This window comes from Lampetra planeri, chromosome 19 (genome assembly GCF_965212315.1).
Source record: "Lampetra planeri chromosome 19, kcLamPlan1.2.h2, whole genome shotgun sequence".
In the NCBI taxonomy this organism is placed as follows: Eukaryota; Metazoa; Chordata; class Hyperoartia; order Petromyzontiformes; family Petromyzontidae; genus Lampetra; species Lampetra planeri.
In genome coordinates, this window is record NC_136125.1 from 11,501,478 (window position 1) to 11,522,564 (window position 21,087).

The window sequence follows — 21,087 nt, forward strand, 5'->3', positions numbered from 1 at the left end:
TCACAACTAGAAAAAACAAGATAAAGGTACAGCCCTGCAATTTCTTATTCACCCCACTGATAGTGGAAGGCTCTCGCTCTAGAAAGCCCCTTCTAGCAGATGCCCTTCAAGAGTATGATCACATGAACACTGTGAGAATACCCAATTAATTAAATCACTTACCACCAGTGTGGAAATCAAAGCCACATATGCCGTGGTTACGGGAGCACTTGTATTTATAACCGCGTTGCGTACACACGGTTGCGTGTGCAAGAGTCTGACCGGACATGCAATGGAATTCCCAACAACCATCAAGTCTCAACAAAGCCCTCTCAAATAGAAATCTGCGGAAGCTCCCCCCGGGGGTGGCTATTGTGAGCGCACGACCCCATTGATTTGTTTTCCCTCACCCACCGGTGTGCGCATGCGTAGCGTCGCACATCACCATGACACGCTCGCACGTGGATTATGACATCCCAACACACACGCAAACAAATGCACACGCTTGCACACACATTATCGGACAAAGACAAAGATCCCCATATAGCCTTAACAGACTGTAGGAATAAGTGCTGTTAGCGAGCACCTATGAAGTGGCAATGTTTACACACCGCACCAAGTACTCATTTGAGGCTGAGTCGACCTAGGGGAGGCCCGAGACCGGTTCAAATAACCGTCACCGGTGTTGGCCGTGAGCAGGAATCGAACCCGTGTCGCCGGGTTCATAGCGCAGCGCGTGAACCGCTACACTACCGCTCCCCACTATCGCACGCACACTTACACACACACACGGAGGGCAACACACATACTTAACATAAAGCGCACGCACGACACACAATCTGTTTTAAATCATGTACACACACGTGCACGCACGCTCATAGCGAGCCTCTGTGTTGGCCCCGTTTAGCCTTGGGGCAAGTGCTCTTAGCAAGCACTTACTTACATAGACACACTCGCACGTGCACACAACGTTACATACACATACCAGCACATAGACACAGTTTACATACCCCAAGACACGAAGATCAACACACATGTAGCATGCGATATGATGGGAGAGTTTCCCCAACTGATTTTTTTTTACTCCCTGAAATGTGCTTTCAGTCCTCATTCCCGGTTGGGGGATAACATTTATCCCCGCCTGGATAACAACATTTGAATTGCCAATGGCTGGGTTGAACCTGGTTAGTACGGTACTTGGGAAACTGCTTTGGGGACACCAGGCGCTGTGGGGTTCGTGTTGGCTGCGATGTAGCCAGGAGATGAAAGCACAGCAGCGGTGGATTATGAAATCTTAGCGATGGCAAATGTCACGTGTCACCCCCTCTTATGGGTGGTGGGTTTTACTCCGGGTTCTCCGGTTTCCTGCCACAAGAAGCCAAACACTCATTGATGGAATTTGGCCAAACGTCTCAGTGTAGTAGGGCCCTCCAGAAACAAAACAAACTTGAAACTCAGTGAAGCTTCCCAAGATAAAATGCATTGCAGTATTTTATTTCAACGTGCCGATAACACGTCAAACGCAACAATACATGTCACGTGTTCAACTGCGATATTTTCAGTTTATTTGCCAATCTGTTAATTGGTACAGGCCTCCACACATCATGTTGGCCTTGTTTGACCATACTTCACCACGCTGGTTAGCGTGAGTCGGTGAGAGCGTATATTATAATTATTCCCACCACTGGAAATGAGAAAAATCGCTCCTTTCACACATGTACATATAAACACACACACACGAAGTACACGTACACAGAGACACACAATTATTTGATTTCCAAATCTGTTTCTTTTCTATTTACTGCTGTTCATTGGACGAAATATATTGTATTTATTCAATGTATAGTACAAACTGAAAAATAAAGAAATATATACTTGGAAACAATAATGAGTATGCTCCCATACAGCAGAAAAGCAGTGCTAATTGAATAAACAGATATTGCCTTAACTTACCATTACATCGCCTAAGTACAATAACGTCTGCGTTGGAAACCAAGCAATTGTGACACCCTAGCACCCCAAACACCTCCACAGCGCCTCCAAAACACCCGACCACGTGCGCGAATCACCAACCTGCACGGGGACAACGCCACGCGGCTCCTTCACAGGTGGAGGTGGGGGGGTTAGGGACCCGCGACTTTTCACAACGGGGGGGGGAGAGTCGAGCGGCTGGGGTGGGGTGGGTGGATTGGGGGGTCCGTCCCGTCCCGAGGGCGGGGTGGGCCGTGTGGGGGCTAAGGCAGGACGCGCCGGCCACCCACCCCCCCTCTCTCAGGCCACCCCCCTCCCCCGCCTTGGGTTGGGAAGAGCTGAAAAGCCCGAGGAGAGGGCGATCCCCTTCACAGTCGCGGGCAGCACCACGAGCACGCGAGCCATGGCGGAGTCACTGCGACGTCTCGCCAACAGCGGCGCGTACGGAGCCCTGCAGGAGAGGCTGGACTCCTGGCAAGGCGACTACCACGTGAGCTCTTCAGAGTCTTGACTTGGTGTCCTCTATACACACACACGCGCGCGCACGTATATATACTGCATGCACGGCGAGCGAGAGCGATGTTGTTATAACTGTCGTGCTGTGTATGTGCTGGATGAGAAGTCCCTCTCAGCTCATGGCTTCTATGGGTCCATATTTTTAGAGACTATACCTCCATAGCAGTTATGATGAGTATGACGATTTTTGACACGCTCAATACCAGCCAATGTATGCAGTGATTGATGTATAGACGCTGTCGCCTCGACATACCTGGTTTTCAGCCTGAGGACGGCTGCTTGCGTTGTGGCCGAAACGTCGTGAGAATTGTTTTATGTTTTATTTTTATTATTTTATTACTTCCCTTCTACGTGACTTTACCGAAAGAACCAAGAAGATGAATCCCTGCAGTCACGAAAGCTTTAAATCGAAAAATATATATGCCTTTTATATGGCAAAAGTCGAGTCGAAATTTCTTGCAAATGAGATTATCCTGGTCTCTCTCCTGCTAAACAAAATAAACGCGACTTGATAGACTTACAGCTGTTGTAGTGACAGCTGTAAGTGCATTGTGATGTTGCGTATGTCGCCACTGCACAATGGTATTTTGTTTGCCTTCAAATATAAAGTGTGTGTACATATAAAGTGTGTGTATAAATACACGTTGACGTTTCGGACAGTGGCCCTGATCATTGGTGAAGATCCACAGCATAGTGTCTCCGAGGTTGTACTTCATGTGAACGTATCGTGGTGTTTTGCGTGTATGGATAAGAGATGTGTAATTATATTCGATGTTCAGAGTGCAGACTTCACTGTCTGTGAGCTCGCAAATAGCCTATTAACATCATTCAATGGTTTTTACAGCCCGAAGTAAATTCTAATAGGACCGTGTAAAACCTGTTTGCCACAAACTCTTTGCAGGGTTATATCACGTATTGTTTGTTTGCACTCTGAATCCATAAAACACAACTCGAGCCTGGCATTACGGTTTTTTTACATAACAACTGTTGTTCAATTGATTACGTGGGAAATGCAGTCCTCTGTAGGAAACATATACCGTTCTGAAGCAGTGACAAGGGTTGATTATACATCATGACTCTTTTACTGAAACATTATCGCGTGAAAATGTCATAGAAAATTCTCGATCACGATTCAAGGCATGTTATTTCGCTCCAATGCATTTTTTATTATAACTCCAGTTCATTGTATCCCCTTCTAATAATTTCCGAAAATGTTATGGCTACATCTCATTAAACTACACACGTTATATTTTGATTTAAAGCTTTCGTGACTGCAGAGATTCATATTATTGGTTCTTTCGGTAAAGTCACGTAGAAGGGAAATAATAAAATAATAAAACATTTATTGCTGTGGATTTCACACCTGATGATGATTGCTTGTGTTGCAGTCGAAACGTCGTGATAATTTTTTTGTTTTATATTTTTATTATTGCATGATTTCCTTTCTACGTGACTTTACCGAAAGAACCAAGAATTCACGTTATCTCAAATGAGCCCAGACCTACGTTTAAAAAGCAATGTGCATTGGGGATTGATTCATGTATTTCCCCCTCGTTAGAAATTCCACATACAAGTAGAACTATCCAATACATTCCAAACAGGATACACTTTAGCAACATCTTTAAACCATTGACGAAGCTCTCTCGAGTATAGATTTAAAATGTACAATTGTAATCGAAATGACAGCGATTGATCTCGATGGACAAGTAGGGTTGGTGGCTAACTTGCTTGTCGACAGTGCGACGAACTCAAGTTGGTTTCCCAGGAGGGAGACAAACGCGGCTGGGATTCCACAAAGTTTGGTCCGTGAGCCCGTGGCAACAGCGCCGAGAAGTGATTATAGAAATGCAGCGATGCATTGCTTTTTGATATAAAGGCCACCTTTATTTACACTTTAAAGGATGTGGCCGCCTGTTGCCACGGCAAGTCACTACGGACGCTAGTTGCCCAGAGTTACTGGCAGAAGAGAATAAAAACATTCCGCAGCAGCACGAGGCGCTGGTGCGGACACGCGGGGTCGACTGCCTTCCCCTCCCAGCCAGCCAGCCAGCCCGTGCGTGTGTGTGTGTGCGTGTGTGTGTATGTATGTGCGTGTGTATGTGTGTGCGTGTGTGTGCGCGCGTATGTGTATGTGTGGGTATATGTGTGGATGTGTGCGTGTATGTGTGTATGTGTGCGTGTGTGTGTGTGTATGTGTGCGTGTGTGTGTGTGTGCGTGCGTGTGTGTGCGTCTGTGCGTGCGTGTGTGCAGAGTGCAGGCGTGTCCCAACAAGCGGGAACGCTGCACTCTCGACCCCCAGCCCTGATAGATGATGTTGTACACACAGCGCCACAAACCCACCCCCCCTTAGCCAGCCACCAAACCAACACACTCACCCATCATCGACCCACCCACCAACCAAGCAATATGCCATCAAGCTACAAACTAACAACATCCATCAACCCACCCACCAAACACGGTGCCTCCAACCCACCATCAGCCAGCCACCAAACCACTCGCCCATCATCAACCCACCCACCTCCCAACCAAGCAATATCCCACCAAACGACAAACCAAGGCTCTTTGGTTCTTTCGGTAAAGTCACGTAGGTGGAAAAATAATAGAGTGGTGATCTATTATTTGTCTACCTACGTGACTTTACCGAAAGAACCAACGAGTATGGATTCCTGCAGTCACGAGAGCTTCAAATCAAGATACAAACCAAGAGATCCATCAACCCGCTTTCCCACCCACGAAACGTCCACACCTCGCCATCCACGAACCAGCACACACCACCTCTCCGCCAAGCAACAACAACGCCACCACCAGCAACAACAACCGACCTACTCACCTACAGTAATCTCAGCAATCTACCACCAACCCATCCACCGCCAAACATAACCTAGCCACCTACACATCACCAACCCACCTTCACTGCCCACCAACCACAAAAACACCAAACGGAAACCTGTCCAGCACCAACTAGACCCAAACCATCCACTCATCGCCAAGCCGCGACAGAAATAAGTACATAAATAACCTGGCGTTTCCACTTCATGGGCACGTTGCTAATTGCAAATTTAAGTTCGAAGGTCGTTGCCAGTTTGCGGAGTGTTTTTAAAGTGGCGGCTGACGACGATCCTCGCTCCCTCCCTCTCCACCGTGGCGCCGAGGCACGGGGCCGCCGCATGCCTGGAGCTGTGAAAGGAGCCGAGCAGAATATGATAACACATTTAGGCAGTGTTAATGAGAGACGTGGTATGTGTTTGGTTACATTTACTGCATATATGGCAAATACGCACACAGGGTTGTCTAAATGCAAAACACATTTCACCGACTTACAGCTTGGACTGGAGCACCAGTTAACTTGGGTATGTGCTTGCTAAGTCCTTCCGGGCGTTCAGCCAGTTTTTACTCCACGCGACTTCAATTCGCCAACGGACAATTGTAACAAAAAGGTTTAAGACAAGCCGTGCTCAACTCCAGATCTGGCTCGCCGAGCAAATGCCCGGTTGCCTAACGGCCCCGTCAAACCCTTGCTGACTTACACCTCGGAATAAAACCAGAGCAAGCGTTGTGTGCGTCTTGGTGCCGAGCAGCGAGCGGCAGTCACCAGAGGTCGTAAACGGGTTTTGATTCCTTACCCGTACCCGGCCGCACCAGGGTCGCAAACAGGTACCCATACCCGGCCGTATCCGTACCTGATTGCGACCTCTGGGATGAAGCCATATTGCAGGCGCGGGTGGGTTGATTCTAGGAACTTGAATTGTGAGAAGAGACAAGACGTTGGGAAATGAGTGACAAACAGTTACTCACCAGTGACTCACGGCCTACCGGTACCTGTACCCGGCCGCACCAGGGTCGCAAACGGGTACCCGTACCCGGCCGGGTACGGGTAGCCGGGTATCGGGTAGGGTACGGGTATCGGGTACCCGGTTGCGACCTCTGGCAGTCACGCAGCAGGATGACCTGGCGTGCCGTGCCCAATGATGTGACCCGGCGTGCCCCATGCGCTGTGTGTGTGCGCTGTGCGTGCAGCTGAACACCTGCAACGAGAACCTGAGCCGCTGCTGTGAGCTCATCGAGATGACTTCGAAGGTGCAAAACCAGCTGTTTAACATCATGAGCAGCACGGCCAACAGGGGTACGTTACTCAAGAGTCAACGAGCACGCAGCCACCGCCCACTGCCATCGCGAGCACCCACCTCGGCATATATAAATTAAGATATCCCGGCCATAATTCACTTATTGATTCAAACCATGGATTTTTTTAAATTACACTATTCACCCTTGTCTTTGCTCGATGTTTCTTTATTCAATCGATGGGGTAAGATGAACTGGGGTGAGAGGAACAGGCATGGCCAAGTCGTCAGCGCATGCACCATTGTCGTCTGTACATCGGCAGAACCTATCAACGGTTAGCCAGCCACACACGCCGTGTACATAGTGCACACAGCATGTACACTGCCAGCAGACCAGTCGCAGAGCATGTTGGATCCCAGCTTGTGGTGGTCCCACCTCCATGCAAAACAGTGTGGCGACAACACTGAGCCTCTCTCTCCGAGGCCAACCACTTCATACTTGACTATTAGACTTCAAGAAGGGGGGAGGGGGCATGGTTTAGATTTCAGCCTGGGGTATAAGGCCCCCCCCCCAATGCTACAGAGCTGCCAAGACGTCAACACGGAATATTCGTGACCGTGCTGCGTGGATCTCTCCCCTAGGTGGGCCCACAGCTGGTGCGGAAACCATCAAGTCCCGCTTCTTGCCGTGGCTGAGCAGCAGTTTCACCGTCTCCCCGTGTGTGTCGCCCGACACCAGCCTCACCCTCATCCGGGTAACGGGCCCTGTCAGCTGTCGACACCACACAGCCGTGAACACAGCTGGGGGTGATTGTGAATGAGCTAAAGATAAAGAATGAATGGCAGGGGAGGGTAAATATGGTGCAACCTCGCTGCCGTATGTTTACTAAGCGTGGCGTTGTGGGCCATGTAGTTTTCTTCAACAAGGGCTGAATTAATGGGGTAACAAGTTTCATGTGGGTTTGCAACTTTGTTTGAAATACTTTAGAAATCGTTGCAAATGCAATTTTACTGTGATTGGGTGGATGAGGTCACATTGGTCATCATGGCAATGCCACGCCACGTTTTGGGGTCATTTATTTGATACAATTATAAAATTGTTTCCTTTTCACCATTTTGTTTGTTGTTTCAAATTCTGCATCGTTTGTCCAGCGCGCGCAGCATTAGCCTAACATTAGTTACATTTGCATACAATTTGCATAGATTGTAAACAGTTGATTCATATATGCACAATTCATTTTATGAATTGACGCATCATAAATCTTCAGGGCTTGCTGCCTCCCCACCTATCAAAACTTCGCGCCTTCAGGACAGCAGCATGCTATAAGAATGGCGTAATTACAATATGTTCAAACGATTAAATTTTTGCTATTTGAAACTCTTCATTTTACCAGGTAAGGTGCACTGAGCTATGTATCTCTTTTTCAGAAGCGACCTAGCCACAAATGATAGCTCAGTGAAGTGGCTTGTCATGTAGAAATGTTGTCACAGCCAAATACTCAAAACACTTGTCTATAAATGTGAAGGGAAAATCCAGCGGACTCGGAGAAAAATCCACGCGACCATGAGCAGAAAATGCAGCTCCAAATATACAGGTGTCGGGTCGAGATCGAACCCACGACCTCCTGCATACCAGGCGAGGGAGTTAACATCTCCTAGCCACCGTGATGATGATGAGAGAGAGAGACGCCACAAACTCCAAATATACAGCAGGCGTCCGGGTCAGGATCGAACCCACGACCTCCTGCATACCAGGCGAGGGAGTTAACATCTCCTAGCAACCGACTCTAACCACCGGCGGGTGTCTCGTGCTCAGGAGGCGGCAGACAAGGAGCGACAGCTGCAAGACCTGAGCACGCGCCACATGCGGGAGGTCGGGTCACTGGAGTCGGAGCTGCAGACCACGCACCAGGCGCTGAGCAACGCCAAGCACCGGTGAGCTGCCGCTCCGCGCCATCCGGCGGCGTGGTGGCGCATGCACCGTGCTTTGTGTGCAAGGGTTGGCGGCAGTGTTAACCCTTTCCCGTTCCGAGATGTCTGCAGGTTGTAGGGTGGAGGGAACGTGTAAGCGGCTTGGCGTTAGTTTTATTTAGAGAGGCGTAGCACCGTTGTTTTTAAAGACACTGTACCCACCGCAGAGAAGTTCAGAGAAGTGTAGCGACACGACCGCACTATGGTAACTGGCGCCAAACTGTGCCATGCCCTCCCACATGGCCTTGTGAGAGCCCGGCACATCTTACGACCTGAGATACCGATAAAGTTGTTTTATTTTTTCTTCCATACACGTATGTCATCGGGATGGGAAAGGGTTAAAAATCACCAGTCAATCGGTCGTAAGTGAATATATCTAATAAAATTACGAAATTACTTTATAGCCTGCGTCTTTATGATGATTTTCGTCCACTCGGTCATTCGTTGAACTAAAAAAGAAACACTGTTTACGAATATTTTCGTCACTAACTTTGTTAAAAAAAATAACAACACTGGTTGGTAGATCACACACAGGTTTTAAAAAACTCTCAAAACCCACGGGGGGCTGTAATATGGCAAGAAATACAGCAGGACAGTGAGTGGGTTTGTGAACCCATCTGTGTGGACGTTTGAGTGTTATTGCCCTCATTTAGGCACGTGTCACACTGGTTGTCGGCTTTCTATAAAACAATTCAAATGCGTTCAGGTTTTATGGTACATGCCATGTAGATTTAAATACAGTTAATAAAATATACAACAAATATTCGTCAACTGTGTTTTACTATTTAATTTGTCCAAATGTGTTTAATCCATAACGTACTTTGAGCATGGGCACATACATGCCATAAAATTGTCACGAATTAAACAAACATATTTTTTTATACCCGTTATTCAATGCCCGTATCGCGATTCTTTAAGAATCGACATTAATCGGCAGATCAATACTTCGGCACACGGCTAACGAATTGTGAATGGACGTTGGTCAAACAAATCTAAACGTAACATTGTGGAGTCGTAACTGAACAAGAAGAGACTCAAGTTGCATGGCAAATAAAATCATTCACCTTTTGACGGAAGAATCGCTCGATTTCCTCTAGGTTGCAAGAGACGACCTATGACCTCGAAGATGCAAAGACTAAGTCGGCTACCACCCTCCTGGCTACTGAGGAGGAGATCCTTCAGCTGAGGGCCGAGTAAGGATCTCTCGGCTCACACTGACAGACATGAAAATGCGGCTCTGTTGGTCACTGTAGGCTTCGTCTGGACCAAATGCTCACTTAAAACATTGAACTCTCAATCACATCCACTGTTAACACATGCACAGGTCCAGGGTTTCCGACAGAAAAAGATATGCTGGGTATCATGGGTATCTGGATACCCCTGGCATTTTTAGCTACGGCCAAGATACACCCGCGATATATCTTTGACAAAAATCGGGGTACCTTTGAGTTCACGTTTTTCTCCTTTCAACAAGGAGACAAAATCCTGATTATGCAGACGATGGAACCAATGAACACAGAGGAGGGCACACACAGGAGGCTCAGTACTGAGTCAGTAGCCAGTGGCTGAATAGATGTAATACAAACATGATATATGGTAGTTAAAGTTTGTCAGCACTACGTATAAGCGTGGCACCAGTATTTAATTATATAATTAGCTAATTATGGGTCACTGCATCTCGAAGCAATAATCCCTTGGAAACATTTGCTAGGAGGACAACCCGAATATCCAAAGTGTGACCACACCCCAAATTTCCAGGGTAAACAATTAACTATCATCTTTTACCGTGGACGTGTGTGCGTGCGTGTTGCGTGCGTGTGTGTGCGTCAGCCTGCAAGCGGCCCGCGAGGAGGCCGAGGTGAACCGGCGCGAGCGCGAGGACAGCGAGAGGCAGGCGCGGTACCTGCAGGCCGAGATGGCGACGCTGCAGCAGGAGAAGGCGCGCCTGCTGGAGCGCATGTCGTACGTCGATCGCGCTGCGTCCATCGCGCTCCCCGTTCTCTCTCTCCACACGCTCTTCCCCCACTGTCGGTCATGTTCACAGGAGTCAGATTAAAACAAAAGTTTTTACACTTTGGTACAAAGTGCAAAGCTGCCCGTTGATTCAAAGTTGTAGAGCTCCAGGTGTTTGCTATCGTTCAGTGCTGAACACTAGCTGCTTCCCAGCAATTCCCTATCACTTTAGGTCAATGCGTTGAACCCATAATCCTTTAAAAAAATGTAGGTGGGGGTGTGATAACCGAATGTTGATGGAGGCAAGAAAGGCACGTGGGAGTCTTGGGTGGACTAAGTGTGACAAATTACGTGCATAGCCTCGTTTAAAAAAAACAAAAAGTTGCATCGAAATAATAAATGTCATGACCAAAGTAAAATTGTCTCCCTGCGAGATAACGAGCAATGGGGCGACATTAATCACCCTCGGTGGTGGTGATTCCGTCTTGCCATTGTGGGGTAAAATTCTGCCCAAAAGGGGCAACCATTGGTGGGGTTATTCTCGTAAAGCGCCCCTCGCTTTACCGAGTGACAGGCCGCGTCCACCGGGATTTAAATTGATGCCTTGGCCAGACAGTGCCTTCAAATGTCCTCACGTGTTCTGACCCAAGCACCAAAAAAAAATGCGATGAAATTAAATTCGCACAAAAGAGAAATTCCATTTTCAGCAAATTAGATAATGTATGGATTACGTAATGCTTTCTGAAAAGGGGCTGCCCTTGGAAGAATTTCATAGTAGTTAGCTGTTAGAGACAAACGGGATTGTATTCTTTTCAAATAGTCCTGTTTACTCTGGATCTTGGCTTCACGTTTTTGGGCAAACCTTTCATCAATATGGGTGGTTTTCAAATGGGTGAGTCACTAAAAGCAACAGTTTGGTTCACACTAGATCATCGACATGAGCATTATAGTGCCCTTAGTTAGCGAAGAAGCTAACGAACGGACAAGACTAGTTCACGCATGCATTTTTTTTTACCTCAGTGGGAACGCTACAAAATTTGTACAACACCAAAAAAACCGAAACCTTCTTTTTGTGCCCATCCATTGTTGTCGCCGCCACTTCAGGGGATGGCTCTCGACGCCGTGCCGCGGCCGCAGCCCTTCGCCTCGCCGCAGCGCGTCCCCGATCCGCTGCTCCTCGCCGGTCCGGAGCTCCTCGCCCATCCGGAGCTGCTCCCCGATCCGCAGCTGCACGCCGACGCGCGCGCGCCTCACCAACGCGTCGCGCCAAACCCGCCTCGTGGCTCGATTCAACTCCATCTACGCGGGCGACCGGCTGGACGCGCAGAGCCTGCTGCTGCGTTACCACGATGACGTGGAGACCGTGCAGCGCATCATCTTCATCGCCACTGTGGTGCGTGCACTGCTGTGTCCCGTGTGTGCTGGACTTCTGTTGCAGCGGAAGTGACCAATCGTGATGAAATCGGACGTGCGATTAGCCTTGGTGGTAGCCAAACGTGCTCTGTCCCCCACCTCCACTTCTTCCTCCGCTCTCCTCCCTTGAACTGCTTTTTGTGTTCAGTTTGTCGTTCTTCCCCCGCACCTCCGCTGAGCACTATTGGCTACGTGCGTACATGCAGGAAAAGGTGACGCAGATTGAACCATGAATCTCCACCATCGTCAGTTCTCACTGTCATCATCATCATCAGTTGTACCACTTGCCGTTTTTGCATGATTGGTGTGATGTCAGATGTTTCAGATATCACGTGAATTAGTTTTAAGACAGTCCTGCTCTGGTACAATTTGGGAAAACAGATGTCTGGTAACTTTACACAGGCAAAGCCCCGCGTGCATGAGATGAGAACACAAACTCCGTGCATTCCTATCAACTCTCCCGATGTAACCGTCACGCTTTGCAAATTCTGGATTCACTACAAAAACGTCTCCCCCAAACTCTTCATTGTTGCAGGCAGCAGCAGCAGCAAAGTGGTTAGCGCACCGCAATACAAACCCGGCGACGCAAGTTCGATCCCTTCCCACGGCTAGCAGTGGCGTAAAACCGCCCCTGGTCCTCACCTCGTCGGTTGACGAAGACTTATTTAATGAGTTTCCAATGCAGAGCATAAACATCAGCACTGGGGGAGACAAAGGTGGCCAGGCGCTGCCCAAACCACCCCCCTCGTGCGCCGTGCCTGCCTTCATAGGCGCTGCTCGCCAACAGTGCCTTGCCCCAACAGTCTGTTCAAGGCTGCACGAGGAATCCTTTTTTTTGTTTCCCCCCCCCCATCCACAGGAGTCGTTCCGTGCAGCCAAGGCCGCCTTCCGCGAGCTGCGTCTGCGCACACGCAAGGCGCTCGCGTCGACGCACGCGGGGCCCGAGAGCATGGAGGAAGCCGTGCTGGACTACATCGTCCGCAACCTGGACCTCTACGACGTGCAGAGCAGCGTGGCCGTACGTCGGCTCGCAAAACCACACCGCCGCCCCGAGTGCACCGTGACAGGGCTGTGGCCCTGTTTTCAGAGGACCGCAGCCTGTCCCGCTAATCATTCGTTTAAGAGCACAGCAATCCCTCGCCAACCGCTGGGGTTAGGTTTCTGAAAAAGGCCGTGGTAGGCAAATCCGCGGTGGGCGAGGCGTTGCTGCATTCAGACACAGCGTGAAAGGCGACTTCTAGAGGGCGAAGGCGCAGTCGTGACCATAGGGCGTGTCCCCTCATTGTGCCTCGCATGTCAGACGATGTCACCATGCCACATGTAGAATGTCCTCGTTGTTGACACCACCGACTCAAAAGTTTTACAATGAGACATCTGTATTCCGGTTTCATCCTGCTGTGATCTGTGTGTACACTGTGGTGTGGGTGGCGTGACACAGCCGAATGGTGACAATGAACCGAATCCCAACAATTTCCTCGGAGAGAAAGCAAGTGAATATGAATAAAGGTTTTTTTTAGACCATTACCACTTTGTATAAATAAAATATAGTGCGATAAAATATTTGGCAATTAAAAAAATAATAAACATACGAGTCGTGTGATTGGAAAAGGCATGATTTGTAATGCAATTGGCATGTACGATGAACTTCTTTCGCACCGTACGTCGCCAACCACGCTAAATCGGAGATGCGTAGAGCGATTCCGCCCCCCATCCCATTAAAATCTCCTCTGGCCGTTTTGCCCTTCCGCGTTCTCCCGCGCGCGGCTAGGACGTCATTCGGGAGCTGCACGCCGACCCGCGCATCTCCTTCCCGCCCGAGGTGGAGTTTGCGCTGCTGGCGGGCTTCGTGCGCGAGGTGTGCCGCGTCGCCTTCGAGATGCAGGCGCTGGAGCCCACGCTCGACGTGGCTCTCGCCGTCGAGGGGGAGCTCTACAACGAGCGCAAGTGAGCGGCCCCCCCCCCTCTCCCTCTCCCTCACCGCGTCGGAGCCACGGTGCTCTTTTGAACTCAAGGGTTCGCGCAGATGGCACAGATGGGAAACGTTACAAACCCAGTACTGTATACGATTACGATTTAAATAGAGCTCAATGCAACGACAAATTCATCTTCTTGGTTCTTTGGGTAAAGTCACGTAGAAGGACAATAATAAAATAATAAAAATAAAACATTTTATTATTTTATTATTTCCCTTCTACGTGACTTTACCGAAAGAACCAAGAAGATGAATCCCTGCAGTCACAAAAGCTTTAAATCGAGTTTATTCTTTCGGTAAAGTCACGTAGGTAGAAATTCTACCTACGTGACTTTACCGAAAGAACAAAAGAGTATGGATTCCTGCAGTCACGAAAGCTTCAAATCAAGATTCATGTTCATTCTGCAAAGCCCGAAACCAAATGCGCTTTTCGGCGACAGCCTGCTTGTGATACCTTGCTAACGGCTATTCCATGTGGTCATTTACCCACAACGAGGATGTTTTATTATTTACTGAAACTTTGTCGGCTATCAGAATGAGAGAAACCCCAGCAGTGATACCAGGGTGTACACATACTCAAGGGTCCACACAGATGACAAACCCACTTACTACCCTACTGGAGTCTCCCAGCAGCCCCCCACAACCCCCCCACCGTTTGTGTTGACTTCCACAAAATCTCTGCGTGACCCACCAACCCTTGCCTCATCCCAAAACGGCTCTGGATTCCAGGCGCGCACCTAAACTGAAACGAAACTACTTTTTATTTTACCAGTTAAGGGCCCGACTTGAGCTATGTAGCCCTTTTGTCGAGAAGCGATCTGGCCATCACAAGTGATAACTCAACAAAGTGGCTTATCGTGTGAACATTTATAGCAGCCAAATTAATCCAAATGGGTGATGTCGATTCTAAAATGTGCATGGAAAACCCGGAGGAGCCGGAGAAATGTTCACACAATCACGGGGAGAGAGACACCGCGAACTCCAAACATACAGCAGCAGCAGGCGTCAGCGTCGGGATCGGACCCACGAGCGCCTGCACACCAGGCGAGGTAGTTAACATCCCGCCACCGTGGGGTGACATACAAAGTTCGAGTAGGCAGGGGAGGCACAACAAAGTCAATGTTAAACTATGAACCAACGTATAATGCTAAACAGAATGAGTGACAGAACTTGGGTGGTCCCGATTACTTTATGTCGAGAATGCTATTGACCAAAGGAAGGGGGGAGCAGTGTTGCAGTGATGTAGAGGCTCGTGCAGCATTTTATAAATCCAGAACCCAGAGTTCGGTTCCCGACCACAGCAGTGGCAAGTAGAATCGAAACCGGTCCAGAACGTTGACGGAAACCCAAACACCTCTGAGTCCACCCCCACCAGCAGCAGCGAGGTCTGCCGTAAGCTTCGTTGTCAGCACGGTCGGCTACGTACGGTGCGAAAGAAGTTCAACATACGTACGTACAGATGTACAAGCGTTGCCGTTCCCCTCCTTTCCCCCGCAGGTACCGGCGCAGCTACGACTCGGAGTTCTCGGCGCCGCTGGTGGCCTGCCACGTGTGGCCCGCGCTCACGGAAGGGGGCAACGTCGCGGCCAAGGGGGAGGTGGTGACACGCCGCGGTGCACTGGTGGGTAGCGGGCGCACGGCGCTCCGCCAACGCCGCCGCCACCGCCGCCGCTGCTGCTCCGCGCCCGCCGTGCGGAGACAGAGGTCTCCCTTTGGGTTGTTCCGTTCCCTCGATGGATTTCTCTCTCACTTTGCTCCGCAGAGCTCTGGCCGACGCTCGCGCAGCAGGAACACGAGCCCGGTCCGCTCGCACTCCCTGAGTCCGCACCGGGTATGGCGATATACCGGCATACGCTCCTCTTTTGCATATCTCGATGTACGAAGACATTGAAGGATGCTAACTAACGTGGTGTAATGACTAGCACGCGCTGGTCTTACATATAATTAGATCAATCTCCCGGTGCGGCAGTTGAAACATTGGGACACGTTTATCAAATCCCCCCCACCCCTGTTCACCCCGGGGTATAAATGGGAACACCACAGTGACTCGATCGGCAAGTCGCGTGTGACGGTGTAAAAATGTAGCTACTCGCACCTCGAACAAGAGGCCTGGCCAGAGTGGAAGAGTCGACTACACACACCCTCTAGGTGGCGTGAGCCAATGTATGGCTACACTTTTGCTCTTTACCTTGACGTCTGTTCAGCGAAATTCCCCCTTACAGCGTGGAGGCTCCCCGACTACACTGGCTTGCTAGCTTGTTTTCTGCTCAGAATAAGTCGGTGGAGTGGTGGCACACTCGTTAGCGCAATGCTCCACGAACCCGGCAACCCGAGTTCAATTGCCGGCCACGGCCAACATCAGTGGCGAGTTATATTGGTACCGGTCCTAAGCCCCCCCCCCCCCCGAACCAAATTGTACTGACCAGCGTGGTGAAGTATGGTCAAAGGGCTGTGCGTTACGTGTCGATGGGAGGCTCGCCGTGCGTGCTGACAGGGGCTGTGCGGACGTGTTTCCCCACACACAGAGCATGCGCAGTCGGAGTCCGTCACCGATCCGAAGCCTCAGCCCACGTAAGCACCTTCCACTCTCTCAATGCGTGCCTCTTGTGTGCCCCATTCCATGCTGGCTATCACCGACGGTGATTAACACAAGGTCACGTGTTTTTGGGTGACATCTCGAATTTCCCCGCGATTGCGTCTCTAACCAAGCTCTCGCTTGCGCAAATGTCAGTGTGAATGTACCGAGCATAGGTAGGACTCTGGGGGCGAGGGTCAGGCGGGATGTCGCTCACCGACTTGGCAAACAATATACTTTGACGCCCCACTGAAAATGAATGTTGAAAGGGAGGTAGAAGCCCATTGACCTACATTTTTTACAAATTTTTTTAAATTATTATTATGACTGAAATTATGAGTATGTGCCTTATTGAAGCGACATAACATATCTGGTACATTACAAAAGTTAAAAGTGGTCACCACTCATTACACACAAAGCGCTTGCCACAAATGAACCACAATACCTAGCTGAGCTCGTCAAGGAGCATAAACCACCATCACGCAAACTTCGGTCATCCTCGCAGCAGCTTTTGTCTAGCCATCGAACAAAGACGGTCACTGCATCACTCGCGTTCAGAAGCGCTTCTGCGGTCATCTGAAATGCTCTTCTTTCCGATATTAGGAATCCACTGGAGCTTTGCCCTTTTAGATATAAGTTAAAAACTCATTTCTTTACAACTGCTTTTTGTAGTTTTGTTTGTTGTAGTTTCCCCGCACCTCGAGATTAGCGCGGTCGGCTACGTACGGTATAAAAGATGTTCAACATACACCTGAGGGGGTGGGTTAAACAAAAAACCGGACAAGCATGGCAACAGAATGGCAGCTTAAAGGAGAGAATGGAATAGAGAGGCCGACCACCGGGGGAGATAGAACAATGGGGGTCGTCTAATGTTGAAGAGAAAGATGGATTGTGGCATCCCAGGATCATGGGGGGTGGTGACAGGCTTTTGGGAGGCCTTCATCCAAAAGTAGATAGACCATGGCTGATGTTGATTGGGCAGTACTAATGTAACAGGATTACTCCCCCCCCTCCTCCACAGGTCGCTAATCCCTGGAGGATGTGCAAGCAGCATGGAGCAAGAATAGCAATGTGACAGTCTAGATACACCGTTATGCAACTGAAGAGGGCGCAATTATACTGTGCATAAAATACGTACACTCACAGACACGTGCAGTACACAGATTCACACACACCTACACATACAAATCTATGCATACACACAGAACGCAAACATGTGAAATCACGCACATCCTTCGGCACATGGCAGATCCTCCTTGGAGTCCAACTAAACTGTTGGAGCAAGTGGAGTTAGAGAGCACCTATTAAGGCCTGCTCCGTGCACGTCGAGTTGATGTGGCGAGCATCACGTCCAGCCACCATTCTCCTCCCCAGCGTGGATGTATACAGACTGCACCAGGTACTCATTTAAGACCGAGTCAGTACAAGGGGAGGCACATGACCAGTTCAGATATTCGCCACTGATGGTGGATGTGAGTGGGAATTGATCTTAGATTCCTGGGTTCGTATCGTCGTGCGTGAGCCATTACGCGTTGCGTGTGACAAAACACAGCAGTAGCACAGCGGTTCGCGCACTGCACTACGAACCCGGTGGCCAGAGTTCGATTCCCGCTCATGGCCATTATCGTTGATGGATATCTAAACTGGTGCTGGGCCTCTCTTAGGTTGACTCGGCCTTAAATGAGAACCTGGTGATACGTGTAAACATCACCGCTGGGGGGAGACAGGTGAAGTGGCGTGCTGCTGCTAGCCACCCACCCCCTCGTGTGCCGCGTTGGCCGCCTTCACAGGTGCTCGCTAACAGCACCTGCCCCAAGTCTGTAAAAACTATCGGGGGCATATTTGTCTTTGTACGTCTTACTCGCATCTGCACGTACATGTACACACAAACACACATATCTATGCTGTGAAAAAAAAAACTTTACATTGTTAAAATTGTGCTAATTTTTTATTAAGAAAATAATTATTTTCTTATTCAGATATCATTTGCTTGAAAACAAAATCTTAACATATAATTAGACATTTAAAAAAAAAGTAATTATATTCATTGTTAAATCTACATTTTTTAAGTTCTTGTGAATGAAATTTTAAAAACTATTTAACCAAATCAAGTTTTCAAACAACGGATAGTATTTTGAGTGGGTTTTGAATACCCTGGGGGCCGAAGAGGTGTGTGTATGCGAGCTCTCATTCAAATGTTTTCACTGCTCTGTGAAATCCCTTACCACGCACTGATAAAGAACGCAGCAGCAGGGAAGATTTATACGGGTGCCTGTAAAATATCCAGCCTTTTACATTTCATTTTAATCCTCGGACATTTCTAGAGCACATTGAGTTACAACACCTATGCCACGTGACTTGAATAAAACACGCTGAACTAACAGTGATTTTATATATTTGTTTTTAAACATAAAATTGCCTTTGACACCAACCAGGCAGTTTACACCGTTTGGGTATCTAACGCCCAAGTCAAAAGATCCCAGCAGCAGCATCATCAGCGGCAGCATCATCATCATCAACAGCATCATCATCAACGGCGACAGTGTCTCTCTCGCTGCCCAACGTAACGCGCGCCATCTGTAGGGGAGCAGAGACGTCGAGACGGGCAAAAGTGGCGACTTCTTGCGGGTAGGGCCCAGCGCGCCACCAGTTCCATCCCCGCCGCCTGCACAATCATCACCCAATGAATGGACGAAACATTCATGGCCACGAAACGAAAACGGCAGCTTTGAGCGGTACACGCAGGCGGTCGCCACCATTCTCACGTCGCCTTTCTCCAACGATGCCGTCTGTCTGTAACCCAGGATTCAATCGCGTCTGTGCGTCCCAACACCGCCGCGGGCTGCAGGCCCCTAACGCGCAACCCTCCTCCCTCCATCCCTACACACAATGGTGCTTTGCGCGTTTTCATTTAATGTTATTGACAAACGCGAATTACCTGCACGAGTCACTTTTGCTTCATTCGTGTTGCTCACGTGTGGCATGCAGTGTCCAATCCCAATGCGTTAAAAAGCAGGTGTTTTTGAACCGTAATCATTTATCGTAGTTCGATTTGTATTGATCATTGTTGATGAAAATAAAACTTTGAAATTCATAACAGAGTACTCCGTTTTATATATTTTACACCCATACGCCACAATATGAGATTCACAATGAATAATAAGTATGCTACAAGTGTATTGATACCTTGCTGATTAAAGACACGGAGCTGGCACTGCCACGAACCGACGTTTAAATCCCAGCTTCAGCTGTTCACGATTTCGAGTGTGGCGAGTCGAAAGCTCCAATTACCAGTTGCCAACAATCGAGCAAAACAAATGCACCACGTGAAACTTGCGTCGTCGAGAAAGTTGGCAACACCCAAGCCCAGAGGTCGCAAATGGGTTTTGATTCCTTACCCGTACCCGGCCGCACCAGGGTCGCAAACGGGTACCCGTACCCGGCCAGGTATCGGGTAGGGTACGGGTATCGGGTACCCGGTTGCGACCTCTGCCCAAGCCTCGTGGGGTAGCACAGCAAGCCTCGTGGCGAGATCACAACGAGCGCATGAGATCACTGAGGGACAGAAAAAACACGCATACAGTTACAGAGATCGCATTTTAATATGACGCTTGTTTACCCAGGAAATACAATTTTCAGCATTGAAATATTTGGCCAATACCAGATAGATTTCGATTTAAAGCTTTCGTGACTGCAGGGATTCATATTCTTGGTTCTTTCGGTAGAGTCACGTAGAAGGGAAATTATAAAAATAAAGCAATAAAATAAACAAGAAAAAGTGATTGTTTAATTTTTATTATTTTATTATTTCCCTTCTACGTGACTTTACCGAAAGAACCAGTAATTCCAGATAGATTGTTTTTCACTCGTCGAGCGAACGGAGGGACATGCCTCCCCGTTCTCGACGAACGCGAGGTGTCTTCGCACTGCGCGAGTGCCAATCGGACTGTCGCTTTCCTCATGGCATGAAAATAAGTAATATTTAAAAACACTTTTTTTTTTAACTCGCTTTAATGAAATGTGAAATGTACCGTACGAGTAATGGCAGAACTCCACGACTCCAGGAAGTGTCCCCGAGGCTTGCCACAACGTAAGGGGCCGTGGTGAGTTACAGCTAACAAGAGTTGAGCGTGGACAATTTGACCCAAGGTGAAACATAACATATTATAAAAAATATCATTTTCAAATATTTATTTTTTATTTTAATGATAGAATATAGTATTGTCACCAGTGTGACATACGTATACCAAGTTTGCAGTCGATACGACATTGGGAAGGGGGTTAAAATTGAGTTACAAGATTTGAGGATATGACAACAGACAGTGTAAGTTTATCAAAAGCGTGTAAAAGAATATTCTTGGTTCTTTCAGTAAAGTCAAGTAGAAGGGGAATAATAAAATAATAAAAATTGGGACGCTGTCTTTCCGACAGCTCTGTTCTTCACCTGAGGACGGCTGCTTGTGTTGTGGCCGAAACGTTGTGAGAATTTTATTTTATAGTTTTATATTATATTTATTTTATTATTTCCCTTCTACGTGACTTTACCGAAAGAACCAAGAATATGAATCCCTGCAGTCACGAAAGCTTTAAATCGTGTAAAATAATGTTTTAAAATATGTTTTAGATTTTTTTTTATGATAGAATATAGTATTGTCATCAGTATGAGATAAGTATA

The 21,087-nt window shown here is 48.4% G+C and overlaps 1 protein-coding gene across 2 annotated transcripts; it reads left to right on the forward strand.

The window, feature by feature from the left end:
- Positions 1-2,285: 2,285 nt before the first annotated feature.
- On the forward strand, positions 2,286-19,506 carry SPATA18 (spermatogenesis associated 18). 2 transcript variants are annotated; one of them, XM_078603020.1, is made up of 13 exons: positions 2,286-2,440; positions 6,485-6,590; positions 7,171-7,283; positions 8,345-8,463; positions 9,597-9,692; positions 10,330-10,461; positions 11,557-11,845; positions 12,725-12,883; positions 13,634-13,809; positions 15,335-15,458; positions 15,600-15,668; positions 16,363-16,408; positions 17,434-19,506. In XM_078603020.1, exons 1-13 carry the CDS (start codon positions 2,354-2,356, stop codon positions 17,439-17,441), a joined length of 1,524 nt encoding a protein of 507 aa, XP_078459146.1. In that variant the 5' UTR covers positions 2,286-2,353; the 3' UTR covers positions 17,442-19,506. The 2 variants fall into 2 exon arrangements, with proteins under 2 accessions (XP_078459146.1, XP_078459147.1); XM_078603021.1 differs by lacking the exon at positions 15,600-15,668.
- Positions 19,507-21,087: the final 1,581 nt, after the last annotated feature.

Coding starts and splice junctions, on each gene's coding strand:
- SPATA18 (XM_078603020.1), top strand. CDS start 2,354: ATGGCGGAGTCACTGCGACGTCTCGCCAACAGCGGCGCGTACGGAGCC. Junction 6,591..7,170: donor GAGCAGCACGGCCAACAGGG/GTACGTTACTCA, acceptor TCTCTCCCCTAG/GTGGGCCCACAGCTGGTGCG. Junction 9,693..10,329: donor ATCCTTCAGCTGAGGGCCGA/GTAAGGATCTCT, acceptor TGTGTGCGTCAG/CCTGCAAGCGGCCCGCGAGG.